At 43.0% G+C, this 18,198-nt stretch overlaps 2 protein-coding genes across 2 annotated transcripts; both read left to right on the forward strand.

Annotated features, from left to right (window-relative positions):
- The first annotated feature begins 1,224 nt into the window (after window positions 1–1,224).
- slc39a1 (solute carrier family 39 member 1) lies at window positions 1,225–7,652 on the forward strand. Its single transcript, XM_036543776.1, has 4 exons — window positions 1,225–1,826; window positions 3,971–4,101; window positions 4,493–4,789; window positions 5,412–7,652. Exons 1-4 carry the CDS (start codon window positions 1,712–1,714, stop codon window positions 5,763–5,765), a joined length of 897 nt encoding a protein of 298 aa, XP_036399669.1. The 5' UTR covers window positions 1,225–1,711; the 3' UTR covers window positions 5,766–7,652.
- A 3,177-nt stretch (window positions 7,653–10,829) lies between these two features.
- On the forward strand, window positions 10,830–16,909 carry pdia3 (protein disulfide isomerase family A, member 3). Its single transcript, XM_036543587.1, has 13 exons — window positions 10,830–11,165; window positions 12,448–12,526; window positions 13,310–13,427; window positions 13,552–13,659; window positions 13,767–13,896; window positions 14,502–14,618; window positions 14,858–14,983; window positions 15,076–15,258; window positions 15,492–15,600; window positions 15,722–15,850; window positions 15,958–16,037; window positions 16,145–16,202; window positions 16,361–16,909. Exons 1-13 carry the CDS (start codon window positions 11,032–11,034, stop codon window positions 16,469–16,471), a joined length of 1,482 nt encoding a protein of 493 aa, XP_036399480.1. The 5' UTR covers window positions 10,830–11,031; the 3' UTR covers window positions 16,472–16,909.
- Window positions 16,910–18,198: the final 1,289 nt, after the last annotated feature.

The raw sequence follows: 18,198 nt of genomic DNA on the forward strand, positions 1-18,198 counted from the left end.
GCTCTTATCCAGAGCAACTTATAAAATTTATATTAAGAAAATGCAAAACTTGAAAATCTGAACCCCTTTTGCTAAAATTTCCATTATTTAACCTGCCGCCTCTCATTGTCTAATTTTCTGTTGCGCCAGTGTCTCTGCTGGGCCTCTGCCCGTAACTTTGGACAGTGTCCTTGAGGATATTGTTTTACGCACTGGGAAAGCCAGCAGGTCTACTGGAGCTGTCAGGGCACAACCACATCCCCTTGACACCAGGACCAGACAATCAGGTCCTTGACTGAAATACAGAACTCATCTCTCTGTGGCGTCTCTGCACGGTCTGCAGGGCCCGAAACCTGAGCGGGGCAAGTGAAAGGACCCCCACGCCCACACCCACACACCCCCTTGGCCCTTTAATCCTCTGTCACTGTCGCCTGCGGCGGAACAATAACTTCCTCTTTTATAATTGATGCCGCAGGGAACAGCGGTCACTCAGCAGCCGGGGGCTCAGTTGGCAGCAGGAATATTAAATGAGAAACTGAACACTTCTGGTTTACTTCGCGCCGCGCACACAGAAGTGTCCCTGACGCGCGCTCAGCCTTGCTGGTCCAGTTTCAGAGGTCGAAGCTCCCAGCAGATGGCAGTATATATCCTTTTGATTTTCTGTTTTTTTTCGTGGCAGACCGCAAGGGAAATAAAGGAAACAATATGTACCACAAATTAGCACAGCATAATCACACCCTAAATGTTTCATACGTTCATGAGCTTTCTCACACTAAGAGATAAACTCCGTTAATACGTAGTCCTATTGAAGAAATGTCAGTTATAGACCAACATAAGATAGACGCTGCAGTTCAGTTTGGTTCAGGGATGACACATCTTGTGATATATTTTATTCTGTAATAACCAATAATCACTGTGGACAAGCATGTGCTTCTGACATTTTATAACTAGCACGGGGTTCTCTTTCTCACAGTCTTCATGTGTGGGAATCTTGGGAGTGTCGACTGCTGATTGACGGCTCCAACGTTACCTACAACGCCATGAAAGTTGTAGTATGAAAACAGCTGATTACCATGAATGTTAGCAAAAATCATTCCATGGAAATCATACTTTTCCTTTGCGTCGATGACCTTCATGAATCATCGCTTTGATTAGGTTTGTTTCGACTCGTGTGGGTCACATGGGACAGTCAGGCGCTGTCATCACGGGCTGAACTAGAGCGCCTCTCTCCGATCAGCCCATCCACAGCGTCGACAACCAACCACTCTGCCTCACGCAAACAACGCGACAAAACGAAATCGGGACACGGCGCCGTGGTTTGCTGCGTGTACTTAGTTTAGCAGGCGGGTCTGACGGAAAGTAGGACATGGGAACTCTTTCCCGAACAAAATGTAAACATATTAACCGGACCGCCGTGGCTAAGCGTTATGGATGCGAAACAAAACAGTTAGCCAGCTATCATTAGCTGCTGTTTTTACAGTTAGCTAGAAATAGAAAGAGCTAGCCGGCGCTGTGTACATATTTACAGCGTGTGTACACTCAAGTAGCTCGTTGGTCCGTTAACTTAGATAGCTAACATTAACAAGCTAGCTGTAGATAGCTAACGTTAGCGGTACTTTCCTTTGGTGATTGCCGGTGTCTAACGCTAAGTGCAGCGTTGACTGTTTTATTTACAAGCCAAATACTTAAACTTCAGTCACAGTTCTAGTGTCAGGTGATTTATCAGTTCGAGATGGAATACTTGCTGCAGGTGAAGGTGGGCGCGCTTGTGGGTTTGCTGGTGCTCACCCTGTTTATCGGCTTCATCCCTGCCCGAGTGCAATGGTTCCGAGACACGAGTGGGACAGGTAAGAATATGTCAAAGCTGGTTTCAGAGATTTATCAAGGGTAGACGTGCGAACAAGCTGTGAAATATTATAAAGCGCGGATATGGTAGACAGTTGGACTCTCGGCGCTGACTCGACGAAAACATGTCTGGCTCCTATATCCTCCTAGCCCCATGTTCATAAGCCGGGGTAACGAAGTAGTTGTCAAACATGTAGAGACACTACTATTGGTATTGGGCAGTAAAACTAGTTAGCTACTTTCACTTGTTCTGTTTGCTTTAAAACTGCTTTACTGAGTCAAAAGGTTCAGCGTCGATATGTTGAGCCCACAGGTGGAAAGGGAATCACCTCCAAAGGAGGAGTTATTATAAGCTTTGAAACCTGACAGGTGATGACTCCTCATCCCCTGTCTTGACATGTACATGCACTCCTAAACTCAACCCAAAACGTCAACACTGAGAAGACTGAGAAAAGTGCTAATATAATAGTATAATAATAAATTTGGATTTTGAAAAGTTTGTTCCCCTAAAGAGTTTGTGATTTTGTTTTGTAGTTTGTGAACTTGCTGTGAATTAGAGAGTAGTAGAGGAACTGTTGCTTAATAGTGTCAGTGGGTGAAAGGGCTTCGTCTTGTATGAGAAGACCCAGAGGGCAACCATGACCTTAAGTTTGAGAAGGGACAGGGTTGAGGTTCCACAGTTCCCCTAAAGGAATGCACAGGGGTAAGTCACCTGATTTGGATAAAAACCAAAGTGCCTGTAGTGTGAACAGAGAGGCCTAGCAGCATAAGATTAGCTGCATGAGACTGAGGCAAGTCAGCTGTTCACTGCCATAGATAAAAGAACTATGTTTATGTTGGCCACTTAAGGATATAGGACTGAAATCACTTTTGTTTTCAGTTCTGGTACTAGATGTAATAAAAAAAAGAATTTAAAAAAACCAGCGCCTCGAGGGGCACCACCGCCCTTTCTATAAGAAGTTTTCAAGCTGCCTTGCTTTGTGCAAACTACTGAAACTAGCATTTTCAGTTCTGTATTCTCCCTGTGCTGTGAACACACAACTTCCCCTAGATCTTTATAACGTCAGGTTCTTGGCTCAGCCGTGAGAGGATTTACTTCAGTGCACTTGTTCCCTTATCCGGAAATGGAAATACTGGTAATACTAGCTGCTACGACCTTTTTCACACCTTTTTACACTGCCTCTTTGTGCAAGACCAAAGCTAATGTGCTTTCAGTGAAGTCATGGATGATCTGGCTGTCACTGATAAACGCACCCCCTGTCTGGTGTCATTAGATCACTGTTGGAAGTCAGGGTTCTGTCCAGGAAGCATGTACAGCTTTCTGTCTTGCACCTTTGTCTCCAACTTCAGCTGCGATTTCTATGACATTTTGTTGTTATACCTGCACCAAACATGATTATTCACAAATGTAATTAGGTGTTTACCCGTATCCAGGGAAATTACAGTCCAGAATACAAACTGCAAGTAAACACACATTAGTCAGCCTACCAACTGTTGCAATCTAATTGGAATGTGATTTGTTCTTGGTTTGAGTGAATTTTAACAAGAGATACATTTTCTTTTCATTTCCTTTCTTAAACAACATCTCATGAGTTTCAGTGTCTCTGTATGAAAAAAATGTAACTTCCTTAAATAAATTCAAAGGTAAAGACAAAGTGATTGGTAGTTAGATGGAACAGAGGCCATAGTCCATAGTTGCTTTACGGCAGATGGCATGGAAATTTGAAACATTTATACACTGTAGTACTTTCGAGGTTCTCTGTGGAAATATAGTGGACCTTTTGGCACTGGCAGTATTGTGCCGGTATTATCTGTGATGCAGGTGCTAGCCCTATAAAGTGTGACTTACTCATTTCAGATTGGATTCCAGCCTATTTGATGAATCAAGTTAACAATGTGTTCAGAGTTTCTGTTTACACAAACAACATGCTGACTTAGTCAATGCTTTTGAATGTCAGCACATCCACTTAATCTTACTTAATAAGTTCTACCATTAACTATTATCTACCATCGTGACAAGTAAATGTAATGATTAGCATGGCCACGGTGCTTCTTCATCATGTCATCATTGGGGCAACTGCAGTGCCCTTAAGCATACAATTGTAGTCAGATATGCTGACCTTGTCTGACTTCCTTCTGCCTGTAGAAATCCACAGAGTGGCACTGAGCTTCATCAGCTGTTTCGCTGGAGGTGTCTTTCTGGCTGCCTGCTTTCTCGACATCATCCCAGACTACCTGTCTGACATCGGGGCGGAGCTGGACACACGGGAAGTGGATGTGAGTGGCCGCTATCTGCAGACACTTGGACATAACAGAGTTCCCATGCAATTTATGCATGTGTACTTTATAGTTATTTTTGCTTCTTATGAACTTAGTTAGGCTTCATTCAAATAGAACTTGAATCATATGAGTAGAGCATATTGTTATGGTACTTACAGCATTTAAAAAGTTATACAATTTACTTTTTAATGTTGTTTGCTCTGTATGCAGCCCTGTTTGGAATTACCGTTTCTACATTGGCCCGCTGGCTGCTGGTCAGTTTGGTCAGATGACATTGCTGGTTTTTAACCCGTACCACAGGGCTCCGCTCCGCCTGCGCTCAAGGCGAGCACGTTTCTGACTGAGCCGGTCTGGCGCCCCTGTCGAATTTTTTTTCCCGTTACAACAGACCAGCTTCCCCCTGCCCGAGTTCATCATGGCCGCCGGCTTCTTCGGGGTGCTCATCCTGGAGCGCATCGTCCTGAACTGCACCGACCGGAGGGGCGAGGAGAGCGCCCCCCTCATGCCCGCCGCGGGCCACGGGCACGGCCACAGCGTGTCGGGCGAGCTGGAGGGCAGCGCTCACCACATCCACGTGGACTTGCAGGCTCACTCCTCCTTCCGCTCCTTCATGCTCTTCCTCTCCCTCTCCCTCCACTCAGTGTTCGAGGGCCTGGCCATCGGGCTCCAGACCACTCAGTCCAAGGTAGGAACACGCAGTACTGCTCATCTCGACCTTCACAACTGTTCTCTCCCATGATAACCGCAGGTGATTTTTATGATGTACAGTATGCCAAGGGCATACACATGGTTTACTTTAAAGTTCAAAGGTGTGCTGTGCTCGTCAGCTTATTTTCCTTTGCCAGAAGCAGAAAGTATTTGGACTGTCACAGGTTCCCAGTTAATGTGGTGCCATGTCATTGCATAAGTAAAGATTTTTTCTGATTGCACTCGTTATCATAGAGGCAGGATTGAATTTATCTGAATTTTAATCATGAAGGTTGTGTTCACTTACCAGAAACTCAAACAAAATAGTTCTTATAAATCTAATCTAATAAATTATCTTTGTGGTATCATTTTGAGTCACGGCATGTGTTCACATGTTGTGGTGTTTTTCAAAACACGCTGACTAATGTATGAAGGAGTTGTCTTCATTATTTGTTGTATATTGCAAGAAGCTGTAGAAATCGGAAAGTAGGGGCTGTTTGTTAGAACAGGCGAATGCCACTGCATCTTAGTATGGATCTATGGGTGGTAGGAATACTTCCATTATATTTTTCTGTGATTTATTATATGACATTTAAACAAAACCCTGTCTTTCTTCCAAGGTACTGGAGATCTGCATCGCCATCCTGGTCCACAAAAGCATCATCGTCTTCAGCCTGTCTGTGAAGCTGGTGCAGAGTGCGGTGAAGCCCGCGTGGGTGGTGGCCTACGTGGTGGTCTTCGCGCTGATGTCGCCGCTGGGCATCGCCGTGGGGATCGGCGTGATGGAGGCGAAGCTGACGTCAGGGGCGCTGATCCAGGCAGTGCTGGAGGGGCTGGCCGCTGGGACCTTCATCTACATCACCTTCCTGGAGATCCTGCCACATGAGCTCAACTCCCCCGAGAGGCAGCTGCTCAAGGTGCTCTTCATCCTGCTGGGCTTCACTGTGATGGCCGGGCTCACGTTCCTGGGCTGAGAAGCGCCCCCTAGGGGAGGGACAGTACACAGCAACTTTGACACATTGGACTAATGGGACGGGCAGACTTGTTCATCCATGCTTAGGTCCCCTTGCACTTCAGTGAGATGCGTAGTCCAAACATTTTATCGGGTTAGTGAAAATCGAGATGGGTTGGAGTCAACCTCATTTCCTAGGTGTTTAAATTTAGAATTTCTGTTTTTAACGATGCACAACACAAATGTATATTTTATTACTTTTTTTTAAAGCAAATTAAGTGCCCTTGTTATTAATTTGAGGTTGAAAGATGAGTAATGATTCTTTTTTCATATCCAACAGCACATGTTATGTGAGGACTACTTAACATTAACCTACCTTCTGACCACTAACTGACAGATCTGTGAGCAGGTCATGTAAAATGTTTGCATTTGTTTCTCATAATTCATGTGGCGATTAGTGTTCCTAAAAGGGGTCTTTTCTTATGATTCCTTAAATTCCAGACATTGCTTTTAAATTACTGACAGGGCAATGCCAGTCTAGTATCATTTCAAATGATTTCTATCATATACCCATAAAGTTATTGATATGTTAAAATGTTTTGGCACACACCTGCATGTAAAATGGGTTGATTTTGAATTCAACCATTTTGCTTCTTTATATAGCTTTGTTCCAACATCACTTCATCCTTCAAATCTAGGGTAAGGTACTCTGACTCTGGTATGCAACACTCTTATTAATTACAGTTTATTTTTGAACCCTTGTGAACAGTGACTGGGTGTGTACAGCGCGGTAGTGCCCAAGAGGGTGTAGATCTGCTGTATCCAACCATGCAAGAATGTGAAGTCAGTGAAATAACTTATGTCCTTCCTTTGCAGCATTACAGTAAATACACTAAAGAGGACAAGAAGGGCAATAAGTGCAGAGTTTGCTGTTAAACTACATAGAGAAGACTATTGTTAGCAGTGGTGTTGATCACAGAGTGACCTGGGCTGGTGGTGAAATGAGAGTTATAATAAGTTTGTGGGCTGAAGACAATATTAAGCCTGCAGGAAGCATAAAAACTGAGCTGCTTCCGTTTGGTTTAGTTTAATTACAACACCTTAAAGCAAGCAGAGAGTGCAACATATGCACATGTGTGCCAACACAAAGGCATGGCAAGTTTGGTGAGTTAAACTGGTCTTTCAGCCAAAGGTTTGGACAGAGCCAAAGTCATTTTGTGTGCCTGAAAATGTGTATGACATTAAACTTTCTGGATTAAAATTCATTATTTGTGAGGAAGAAATTTTCTGTGCAGTGCAGAAAAAAGAGTTATGCAGTATGCCCCTATTTTTTCTTTTGCAGCATATTTTTTGTTCATGTACCATTGATATGAATAAATATGCAGGGCACCCTATGCTGCAGATGGAGTGCTGGCTTGCATACCTGATGCCATCACTGGGCTATTAGTTCACTGTGCATTCCTGAAAGTCAGTTGTTCACTCTGTCTGAAGCCTGAACAACTCGCTCTATCCCTAGTGATGTCATTACAGCTGCAAGCCGTCTTAGCCTGCAGCGTACACTGTTTTTCTGGCACACATGGAATGCCTTTGTACATGTCCATATATATGAGAAATCATATTAAATTGTATACTTTGACCTTTAACGTACAGCTCCTTTAACATTTTTAGGAAACATTGTGGCACATGAGTTTCACACCACTGGAAACAAAAGGGCTATGAAAACTGACTTGAAATCTTAAGTGGATATACATTTATGTTGAATGTCAGATCATGCCAAGACATGAATACCTCTTTAGATGTGCTGATAATTTTTTTTTTTTTTTTTGTAAAATGAACCTGTTTACATGCAGAATGTACAGGTGTGAACAAAGGTACATTTATTTGTCTAAAGAAATGCTTTGAATGTGTGCAGCCATATCTACCTAATATAAGAACTGTTTTTACTAAGTCTTGTTATTCCGTTTAAAAACAATGAATGCATTTATTTAGATTACATAACCTGTTATTTCCTATATTAATATTTAGTCAAGTAAATAGAATTAATTGATTTACTGAATTGGTCCTTGAATCAAGTGTTCATATTATCAGTCTTAATCATTGCCATCCAATATCAAAATAATGGGAAAAGTAATATATATTTTCTCCAAAATGTGGTGGATTTTGGTTGTCTTGCTGGTTGCCAATTGAAGTTTTTAATAATACTGAGAAGTAATAGTGGAGATTCTGATTTAATTCATAAACCATGCTGATCTAAGAATGCCTGACCATTAACAGAGGAGCAAGATGGACTTTGCTAGTTTTAGCAGCGTGTCAGGCCTGCCACACTCAGCCTTATGTGTATGCATGGACCAAAGGGAGGAGCATTGTTTTTTACCACTCTCGGGTCATAGGTGATGACAAATGCCTGCTGCATGCTGATTGGGCAGGTGAATCACTTGTTGTTTTTGACTGTTTAGCCTTTGCTATGCACGTACTCTCAGTTCAGAGAGCGGTTGTCACCAGCTGTGGTCTTGGGCACGACTCACGGCAGGTATGCATGGTGGCGAGCGTGAGTCCCACTCATAACTGACAAAAATTTAAAAAATGAGAAGGGTGTGACAAATCTGACAAAGTATTTAAGAAACTGAACTGAAATTAAACTGAGTATGGTGATCCAAGTGATAATAGTGAACAATGGTATGGCTAGTTTTTGAACAGAGAAGTGGTATTTTGATTTTCTTTGTGGACACTGCTTCATCTTTTCAATGGTGAAAATGGAGAAAACAGTAACCATTAATGTGTGTTAATAAGGCCCTCGCTTCCTCTTGTTGAGATTGTGGTGTATCAGTTCGACTAACTCAGAGTTACCAGAAGGGGGAGTGCTGAGACCAAATCACCTTTTCACCCTCCTGCTTCTGCATTACCTCAGCATCCACCTCCACCTGTATCTCCCAGTCTGCATGGTAACTGTGAACCCTGTGAACTTTTGATCACTGTCCTGGACTTGCCTCTGTCTACCATCAATCTTGTATTCTGTGTTTTCTTTCTGTGTGTAGCTTCAGCCTGCACTAGATTAGATAACACCATTTTCTCATGCTTTTGTTTTTTTTGTGCCGTTCAGCAAGTTTATTGACTCATTGCTACCCCCTGCTGATGTGCCTAACGTTGAAGCCAAGTGTGCAAATTCAACACAATTCTCAGTCTTGTATTATTTTCATGTGATAAGCTTTTGAATATGATATCATATATATTATATGGAGATGGATAGCTGTATATTTACAGTTTTGTCCAACAAAGAACTGGAAATGTATGCTAAAAAGATTTGTGAACATTTCCCCAAGTTTCCCATCAGTTTTACAGAACTGAAATTTTCCTTTTGCATGAAACAAAATCTTCCACTGTGATCTTTGAATGCCTCACCAATGTATAAAATAGTGTTGTTTATAATGGGTTTATAATAAAATTATACACAGAACTGAAAAATAAGAAATAGATGGTAAATGACTTTTATCTCTTCATGAGGGGTGGATAGAAATGTACACTAAGTTGTATGAACACCTAGTGTGAAAGAGAGCTATGTCCAGCTGCTTAAATGTCTTGCATGAATGTGTTCAGGATGGTCAGAGTAACAATAACATTTGTTATCACCTGCTGTGAGAATTTAAATGTTTAAGATGAATGGCATGTGCTGTGTCAAACTGTGGAGTCCCTCAACAGCCTGCTCTCTCAAATGTACATGGATGCTTCTGAAGGATCTGTTGATAGTTTACATAAACATACCCCTTCCTTAACATCCTTGCTGTGGGCCTCTTGTTTGGACTTGGGTGGTTTGACCGTGCATGTTTCACAGGGTTGTCATTGTCCTCTATACTCTAGTGATTAAAGCATCTGAAATACCGTTTTCTTGCAGTAGCATAGTGCAACATGTGACATGAATAGGGAATAAATGTGTACTGACATAATTCAAAATTTCCCCGTTGGACATATTCTTAAAATAACATGCAAAGTAAATGCATCTTCATTATCTTATTGTAGGGTTTGATAAGGAGTTTTCAAATGTGAGAAAAATACACATATCACACTAAATATCTTCCTCATACTAACAAATTGTCAATCAGAATACAAATAGTATTGCCAAATAACACATTTGACAGAGAATCACAAAAGCATTTTTGATGCCAAAGCAAAAGTGAAAACTTAATTAACATGATGATTACCATAAAGGAATCACTAACATGTTTCTGTTAAACATAAAATTTTCTGGATTATGCCCCCCCCACTTAATCAGAGGCCAGTTCATATGAAAGGCTCACCAGCAAAGAGGGCCTGGCAAGGCAGTAATAATATACAGTACCTATAGACTAGTGTAGTAATGAGTGGTAACATTGTCATATGACAACAGCTTTATAACCACATCCTTAGCATTAATCAAGTTATTGCAGTAATTTTCCAAACTGGTTATTTAAGGAAAAGAAGGAAGTTTATTTTGACTCACAATCACTAGGCAAACAGCCTCATTGACTTACGGCTGTATTTATGAAAAAATTATACTCCTCTAAACTACAGTGTTTAAGCATGGCACTGCAAAAGCACTGTAATGGCCTATTTTACTTCCATAAAGATAATTTAGTGCTACTAATGTAGGATGAAAGTTGGATGTTATTTGTTAGATTGTGAATGTTCTTAATCTCATTTAATCAACATCAATCTCAACCAGGGAAGCTCTGATAGTCTGAAAATGATAATAAGCATGTGCGACATAAAATATTGAAACTTGTGCTTTAGCATGGCAACTTACTTTCAATATGACATAAGAGGGGTTAAGATATTAACCCTAGTGATATTTCCCTTGCGGTATTTGCAAGCAAACAGCGAAGGGCAATGAATAACGACACTTTATTAAAGGAAAATTGAGAGGAACGTAAATGCAAATCATTTAATGAAGCGTCAGTGATACAAAATCTCATTGTATTTACGTTACTCTTCTTAGTAGTAGCGGTTAGCTAACCAGGAACTGGTGTGCGTCGTTTCGATTGGCTGATTCGGAGGGTATGACGTTGTGAAAAATCCAATGGTGAGGTGCCACACTTTAGTTATTTCAGGAAGCCCGGCATTGAACATCCTTTTCATTGCAAAAAACGCTCCTTTCCTTGCACGAGCATTGTTTGCGCCACACTGGGCCTGGATTAGAACTCCTCTCCCTGCGCCGTCCGATTACAGAGGAGAGGGCCATCGGCGTGCTATTTTTTTTTACTCCTTTAGTATTGTTGTAATACTCTAAAAGCTTGATTTCCAAGTCCCAACGCGCAATGTTTAAATTGCTTTTCTTAGCTGTTCTCGCCGGGGCTGCACGGGCCAGTGATGTGCTGGAGTTTACGGATGACGATTTTGACAGCAAAATCGGCGACCATGAAATGATTCTTGTGGAGTTCTTCGCGCCGTGGTGAGTTATCTCATCAGCTAGCTAGACAGTTTATTTGCTAATCAACAGAACCTAGCCAGCTAACGCGCTTATACCTGGCTTCATTCACCAGGCAGGCCGGTTAGCAGGCTCGGTGAATTAGATGCATTAGAAATTAAATTGAGCTAGTTAGCTAAGTAGCCCATGTTAGCCATGTGAAATATTATTATGTCACACGTTATCGTAAGATCAAGAAGCCATCGCATCTTACTGATTAAAGTAGGTAGTTAAAGTTCCGGTGTTGCATTGGCGACCAAATCTTACTCATCTTTGACCCGATTTGGCATGTAGGGTAGCTGGCCAACAGCCAGGTATAAATCATACTATTAACTGCCTAACAAGTAGGTTAGTTAGCTATAGTCCACGATTAAGTCTTTTCTGGCTGGCTATATTTTGTCTTAGTGGCATTTTCTACATACATCGCTAGCTGTTGGAAAACAAACCGCCCATCTGACTATCGTTAGTTACCTATCGTAGCTTGTTACGGAATAATGTCTTTACATGTCGCTTTTTGGAAGAACGCGGGGACGATGCATAGTGTTGGCTATCTGAGTAGGATTGATTATTTAGTTCTCAAGATATCTGGTGAGAAAGCACTGGAGTTTTAGTCTGGTAAAACTTTGGTCAGTGTCTACGAAATGAAGAAGCTACCCAAGTTCGACAGCTAGCTTGATAGCGTTAGATTCTGTGAGACATTTGGATAGCGTGCTGTCGGAAGAACGACATCCAGCTGACCTGTGACTGTGTTGTGGCGATCAGACGAGCCTTAAAGTTTAACTATGTAATAAACTTCCATTTTCTCTGCCTAGATAGTTGAGGAGGAAAAAACCGTCCCGAATATATAGGTACCTAACTGGTTAGCCAAGTGGGATTCAGGCTGGACGAGGTTGCTAAGGAAGTAACGGGGTTGGCCAAGAACTGTTGTCGTCTTCTGATTGGCTAGTTGAGTGTGTTGTCGAAATCTGATTGGTCGTGTGAAAAGTTGCCTGCTTCAATGTAGCTGGAAAAGCTATTTCTAGTCAGAGAATCGAGCCCTGAGTTAATCTTCTAACTTTAACACCTTTTTATTTGAAGGACGAACATGTCTTTTTACTTTTCTTTGTTTTACTTTACTTTGTTTCTTTTGTCTAATATGTATGGTCAAGCACGAACGTTGTTCGAGGTGTTATGTTGTTGCTTTTACTTTCGTTTTAACAACTCTTGCTGTATCTGCACTTCATCTCCAGTCACAAATGTATAATCTCACAAAATGTTTTCCTTGTAGGTGTGGCCATTGCAAACGTCTTGCCCCAGAGTATGAAGCAGCAGCCACACGTCTCAAAGGCATAGTCTCACTGGCAAAGGTAGCACCATGTCCCATTTGGAAATATAGGTATTGCAATTACTTACTTTGGATGAGCGCCATTGTGTGCTGTCAGTGTATGCAATGGTGCTCATCCAAAGTAAGCAGTTATAAGGGGGGGGGTTCCAGTAGTGTCCACAAGATTAAGATATGGAACTGGGAACCTATTGTTGCCACACTGCACAAAGCAGCAATACCAAAGAGTCTGCACCTTGTAATAAGATGGAAATATCCCACTGCCAGCTCTCATCAGTGATGTTATCCTGTCTCATAGGTGTGATCACAGCACTGTTGCATATTAGCTTGAAATACTTAAATCCATGTCCTTGTGATGCACAGTAATGCCCAGCAACTAATTATGTCACTTGGTAAGGCCCGTGCACCTGTTGCACTTCTGTGTCAATGGAAATTGTGTGAGCTTTGTCCCCATGTACAGAAACATACCCATATAAACAAGAATGTATTTACAGCATGTTTTCCATCAGAATTCACGCATAGCAGAAGAAACATAGCTTGGGAGAGCTAAGATTGGGAGCATCGCACTGCATATATGCAGCTTCCTGTAAAAATGGGAATTTCACAGATCCTGATCGCACATTGTCCAGGTGAAGTTCGTTACAGGTGGATCATTTGGATTTAGTCCTGCAGTACTCTTTAAATGAGGAGGAAATGTGAGAATTTCAAACAGATAATGGGAAAAAAGTTTGCTACAATATCAGTGTTTTTAAATGTGATGTTTTTTACGGTTTTGGAAATAAATTTGAATCTTGCGTCTTTATCTCAGGTTGACTGCACAGCCAATACACAAGTGTGTGGCAAGTATGGAGTGAGTGGATACCCTACCCTGAAGATCTTCAGGGATGGAGAGGAGTCCGGGGGTTACGACGGACCCCGAACTGCCGGTATTCATCCTTCCACATTCTTTAACAACCTGCCTGAAGAGCTGAAACTTTGAGCCTGTGCCTCAGATGGTGGCTGGTCTTCTCTGGGTCCTGAAGAGCCCTTTTCTCTGTGCTCTGTCTTCAGATGGGATTGTGAGCCATTTGAAGAAGCAGGCAGGCCCCGCCTCCGTGGAGGTCAAGGCAGTGGCCGACTTCGAGAAGTTTGTTGGAGACCGTGATGCAAGTGTTGTAGGCAAGTTGTTCCGACGCATTTTGTAAACATGTCAAAAAATGTACAAGTAGTTCATAACCACCAGAGTTTGGATGTCTAAGCCTTTTTGCTTTTGCTCTCCTCCCCAGGTTTCTTTGCTGACGGGGGCAGCTCAGCCCAGGCAGAGTTCCTGAAGTCGGCCAGCTCCTTGAGGGAATCTTACCGTTTTGCGCATACCAACTCTGAGGAGCTCCTGAAGAAATACGACATTGAGGGAGAGTAGGTGGCTCTCGTTTTCACACATACACAGGGGTGGAAAGGGGAGGGAATGCCCAGCTCAAAGCTGCAGCGGGGTGTGTGGGGTCTGGGCGAGATCAGATTTCATCATTAATTGTGAAAAGGCATTTCATTCACCAGACTGAGATCTGTTGACTTATGTTACCCGAGACTGTGAGTGCATATAAACAGAGCTAATCGCTCGCTGTAGCAGCTGAGTGGTGCTAGCTATCCAAAGCCTCTCTGGCTATGTTGTCATGCCCACCCTGTCGTGTTACTAGGCAAGCGACGCAGCCTACAAAGTAATTGGAGTGCTGTAGCAAAACAGCTGCAAACTGGCCTTGCAGGCAGAATGCCTAAGATGCAAAACAGGTGGAAAGATGGAGTGTGTGTTTGGAGTATAAAACACATATTAAGAATCAGAGATATGTACATATATGCAGTAAGTGTAGCTATACATATTCACTGGACATAGAAAGAATTTTCACGGGTCAAGCTGTTTCCGGTCCCCTGTGCATGTTGAGTCGAGTGCACTGTTCCCATTGCGTACACTCCCATTCACTGATGTCGCAGCTGCTTCCCTGACCGGGTCTGTTTGCTGTTTACAGAGGGATTATTCTCTTCCGGCCACCCCGCCTCAGCAATAAGTTTGAGGAGAGCAGTGTGAAGTTCAGCGAAGACAAGATCACCAGCGGAAAAATAAAGCGCTTCATCCAGGAAAACATGTGAGCATTTTTATTTTACTATTTTTAAACCTGTAGTTTCTCAAAATATCTGATATTTTAAAATTCCAAATCTGAGACATCATGAGAATTATGTGGCTTTCAGTTACTCTCCCCCCCCACTGTTTTTTTCCCCCTCTACCACTGCTTCACCGTGTTGCGCTGTGTGAGTGGATGACAGTCTAGATTGTCTAAAGTGCAATTCTTTTAAACACTGCTCGATTCCCTCACCTGCATTGCAGCTTTGGATTATGTGCCCACATGACTGAGGACAACAAGGATCAGCTGAAGGGCAAAGATCTGCTGGTGGCCTACTATGACGTGGACTACGAGAAGAACCCCAAGGGCTCCAACTACTGGAGGAACAGGTACGGCGGGGAAAAATTCCAGGACTCTGGAAAGTGAGAACTCCTGTGCACATGTGCCGTATGTGGGACAACGTGTTATTTTTTTCCTGCAGGGTGATGAAGGTAGCCAAGGGCTTCCTGGACCAGGGGAAGAAGCTGGCCTTCGCCGTAGCCAATAAGAACAGCTTCAGCCACGACGTGTCGGAGCTGGGCCTGGATGCGAGCAGTGGGGAGGTGCCCGTTGTTGGTATCCGCACCGCCAAGGGAGACAAATACGTCATGCAGGAGGAGTTCTCGTGAGTGTCCCTTTTCGAGTGTTTTTTTCCCCTGTTGGTACAATTGTCAGAGGGATTCCTCTTAATGGTGCTTTTGTAGGTGCTTGGGAAAACTGAGATGGTGGGAATTGTTTGGGCACAGTTATCTGAACTTTACTGACAACAAAGCTAGGGGGCAGGATGGAGCAGGAGTGAGTCTGTGTTAGTGTTTCCCGGCGCTCTTCTAATGCTTGCTGAACCGTGTTGTCTTGCAGGCGTGATGGCAAGGCTCTGGAGCGCTTCCTGCAGGATTACTTTGACGGAAAGCTGAAGCGCTACCTCAAGTCTGAGCCCATCCCCGAAAACAACGATGGCCCAGTCAAGGTAAAGTTGTGGATCTGATCATATGGGGGGGAAAAAAGAGTTTGGCCTATTTAAAAAGGTGGGAAAGACAAGATGTTATTTCAGTCCTTTTCTAATATTTCCCTCCTCCCTCACTCCACAGGTTGTCGTGGCTGAGAACTTTGAAGAAATCGTGAATGATGACAGCAAAGATGTTCTGATTGAGTTCTATGCACCGTGGTGTGGTCACTGCAAGAGCCTGGAGCCCAAATACAAGGAACTGGGAGAGAAGGTGTGTGCTTGTAAAACTTGCCAGTGACTTAACGTTTTTTCATGTTTTCCTCTGGATCACATTTTAGATAAGATCATTAACATTACTCTCCCTCCCCCTCACCTCAGCTTGTGAACGACCCCAACATTGTCATTGCTAAGATGGACGCCACAGCCAATGATGTACCCCCGCCATATGAAGTCAGAGGGTAAGAATACAACCTGCCGTCATGTTCCACGTGACTGGGTCTAAAGCCAGATTGTTGTGAGTTGCTGTAGGTGCACACCTGTGATCTTGCTTCCTCTTCTATTCCAGGTTCCCCACTATCTATTTCTCTCCCGCTGGGAAGAAGCAGAGTCCACTGAAATATGAGGTTTGTGCTCTCATACTTACACATTGATCCCACATGCCTTCAGTGTACAGCCAAGTGGATCCAGTCTTTCAAATGCCTGCAGTAACAGCCATATTAAGTGCAGAGTGGTTTGAATTTGGGCATTGTTGCTGTGGACATTGACTGTTGGTGTGTTACAGGGAGGCCGTGAGGTCAGCGACTTCGTCTCCTACCTGAAGAGAGAGGCGACGAACCCCCCGGTGGTGAAGGAGGAGGAGAAGAAGTCCAAGAAGAAGAAGTCCGAATTGTAAATCCCCCTGCCCCCTGCAGCGCGATGTGCTTATCATGGGAAGTGTGAAGGAGACTTTAAATTAAATTCCAATCTTTAGCATACCGCAGAACGATCCGACCCAAGTCCTGACGACGTCCCTGCTCTGGACGGGCTGCTCCGTGATCACGGCGGGCGGAAGGTCGCGATGGCCAGAGAATGTCAATGTTAAATGTCTCGAGAGGGGGGAAAGCAAAAAACTTTTGAATTTGAGATTATTTCCCCTTTACTGTCCCTCGAATAGATGCACTTATGTTTTTTGAGACCCATTCCAGTTACAGGTTGCATTCTTTAATGGGGGAGGGGGGGGCAATCATGTGGTGAACTTTTTCTCTTTTCTTTCTGGGTTTTTTTTGTTTTTGTACCACAAGTTTTTTTGTACATTTGGAAGAACTTAAAGAAATAAAGGCCCTTAAACCAATCTGGTTTACTTTGAGTGGTGTGACCGCAGAGTTAATGTCTGAGAGAAAGGGTATTTGGTCATAAAGATATCCTTGAAAGTGTTAAATTGTAATGGTCTCAGGGTAATTTTGTACAATATGGTTATCTAATATGGAAACCACTCTGATGTACAGCTGCAGCTGGCTAAATGATTAACTGGTGCATAGGTTCCTAGAACAAGAAGTCCCATCTGCCTTGGTTCATGGCTGGACTTGAGGAACGGTTGCGTCCATGGTCTCGCGAAATATTGCTGTGATGTAAGGAAAAGCTAAGGACCATCCCTGGATGCCGTGACAGTGTTGAAGCATTTTGCTTTCTCAATCATTCCATTTCAGTGTCTCCAAGATGCAGTAAGTAATGGGGAAGGCCGTTCTGAAGAAAGCTTACCGTTCCAGATACCGCTTACCGTTTCTGTCTTATATCCCTGAATGCACTGCAGGAGATGTCCAAGCCAAAGAACCTGCCACACCACTAAATCAGGACTGCAGGAGCAGTATGAAGGCATGGATTGTATTGTACATTATGTGAAGGGAGTGGGCCTGTTCAAACCAATGAGCACAGTTGCTCCCGTTTCCTAACATGCGGTTTTAAGACTCATGGCAATTTTTGCTAGAACACTGCGTGATAAGCTAACGGTGCGTTGTTAATTCTATTTCACAGAACAGAGAGGGATTATCTTTGAATCATTTCTCAGAAACAAAGCTAATCCTTCACTGGTGTTAAGGAACAAATATTGTTTTATTCAAACAGAATTGATCTTATTTGTGTATTTGTTTATGGTGCTTACTGTAATTACCCATACCTGCTGATACCTGAGATAATAATGATCACACGGTTTTCTGTCCACAGTAATGAGTGAAATAAAAAAAAAAAAAAAACTGGCTCCCCAAAAAAGGAACCGCATTATAATGAAAGGTCTTTTAGGGTCTTTCGCTTCCCAGTCTCTGGAGGTATTTACAATGGGAGATGCTCCACTGGCTTCCCCAGTGCTGCAGTACTCAACAACAGCCTTCTTGTTTGGCTGCCTCAAAGCCCTGCTGTCTCTAAGCTTGTTATGGAAACAGACTGTTAGCCTTTCCATAATGCGATATTTCCCGAACTTCTGAGAAGTGATCTCTTTTTTTTCAAAATAACTGGCTTTACTGCAATGTGGTCTCTGTGCCACTAGGGGGAAGTAGTTGTTCATGAGAGGTACATCATTCCTTTGATTCATCAACCCCTTGGGGCAATCCCCTTGCACAAAATTTTGGCATGCGTCTCTGAACCATG

The sequence above is a fragment of the Megalops cyprinoides genome, chromosome 13 (genome assembly GCF_013368585.1).
Source record: "Megalops cyprinoides isolate fMegCyp1 chromosome 13, fMegCyp1.pri, whole genome shotgun sequence".
Taxonomy (NCBI): Eukaryota; Metazoa; Chordata; class Actinopteri; order Elopiformes; family Megalopidae; genus Megalops; species Megalops cyprinoides.

Bases quoted from the DNA above. Each gene is read 5' to 3' on its own strand.
- slc39a1 (XM_036543776.1), top strand. From the start codon at position 1,712: ATGGAATACTTGCTGCAGGTGAAGGTGGGCGCGCTTGTGGGTTTGCTG. The intron at 1,827-3,970 runs GTAAGAATATGT...TTCTGCCTGTAG, and splicing joins CCGAGACACGAGTGGGACAG to AAATCCACAGAGTGGCACTG. The intron at 4,790-5,411 runs GTAGGAACACGC...CTTTCTTCCAAG, and splicing joins TCCAGACCACTCAGTCCAAG to GTACTGGAGATCTGCATCGC.
- pdia3 (XM_036543587.1), top strand. From the start codon at position 11,032: ATGTTTAAATTGCTTTTCTTAGCTGTTCTCGCCGGGGCTGCACGGGCC. The intron at 11,166-12,447 runs GTGAGTTATCTC...TTTTCCTTGTAG, and splicing joins GTGGAGTTCTTCGCGCCGTG to GTGTGGCCATTGCAAACGTC. The intron at 13,897-14,501 runs GTAGGTGGCTCT...TGCTGTTTACAG, and splicing joins AAATACGACATTGAGGGAGA to AGGGATTATTCTCTTCCGGC.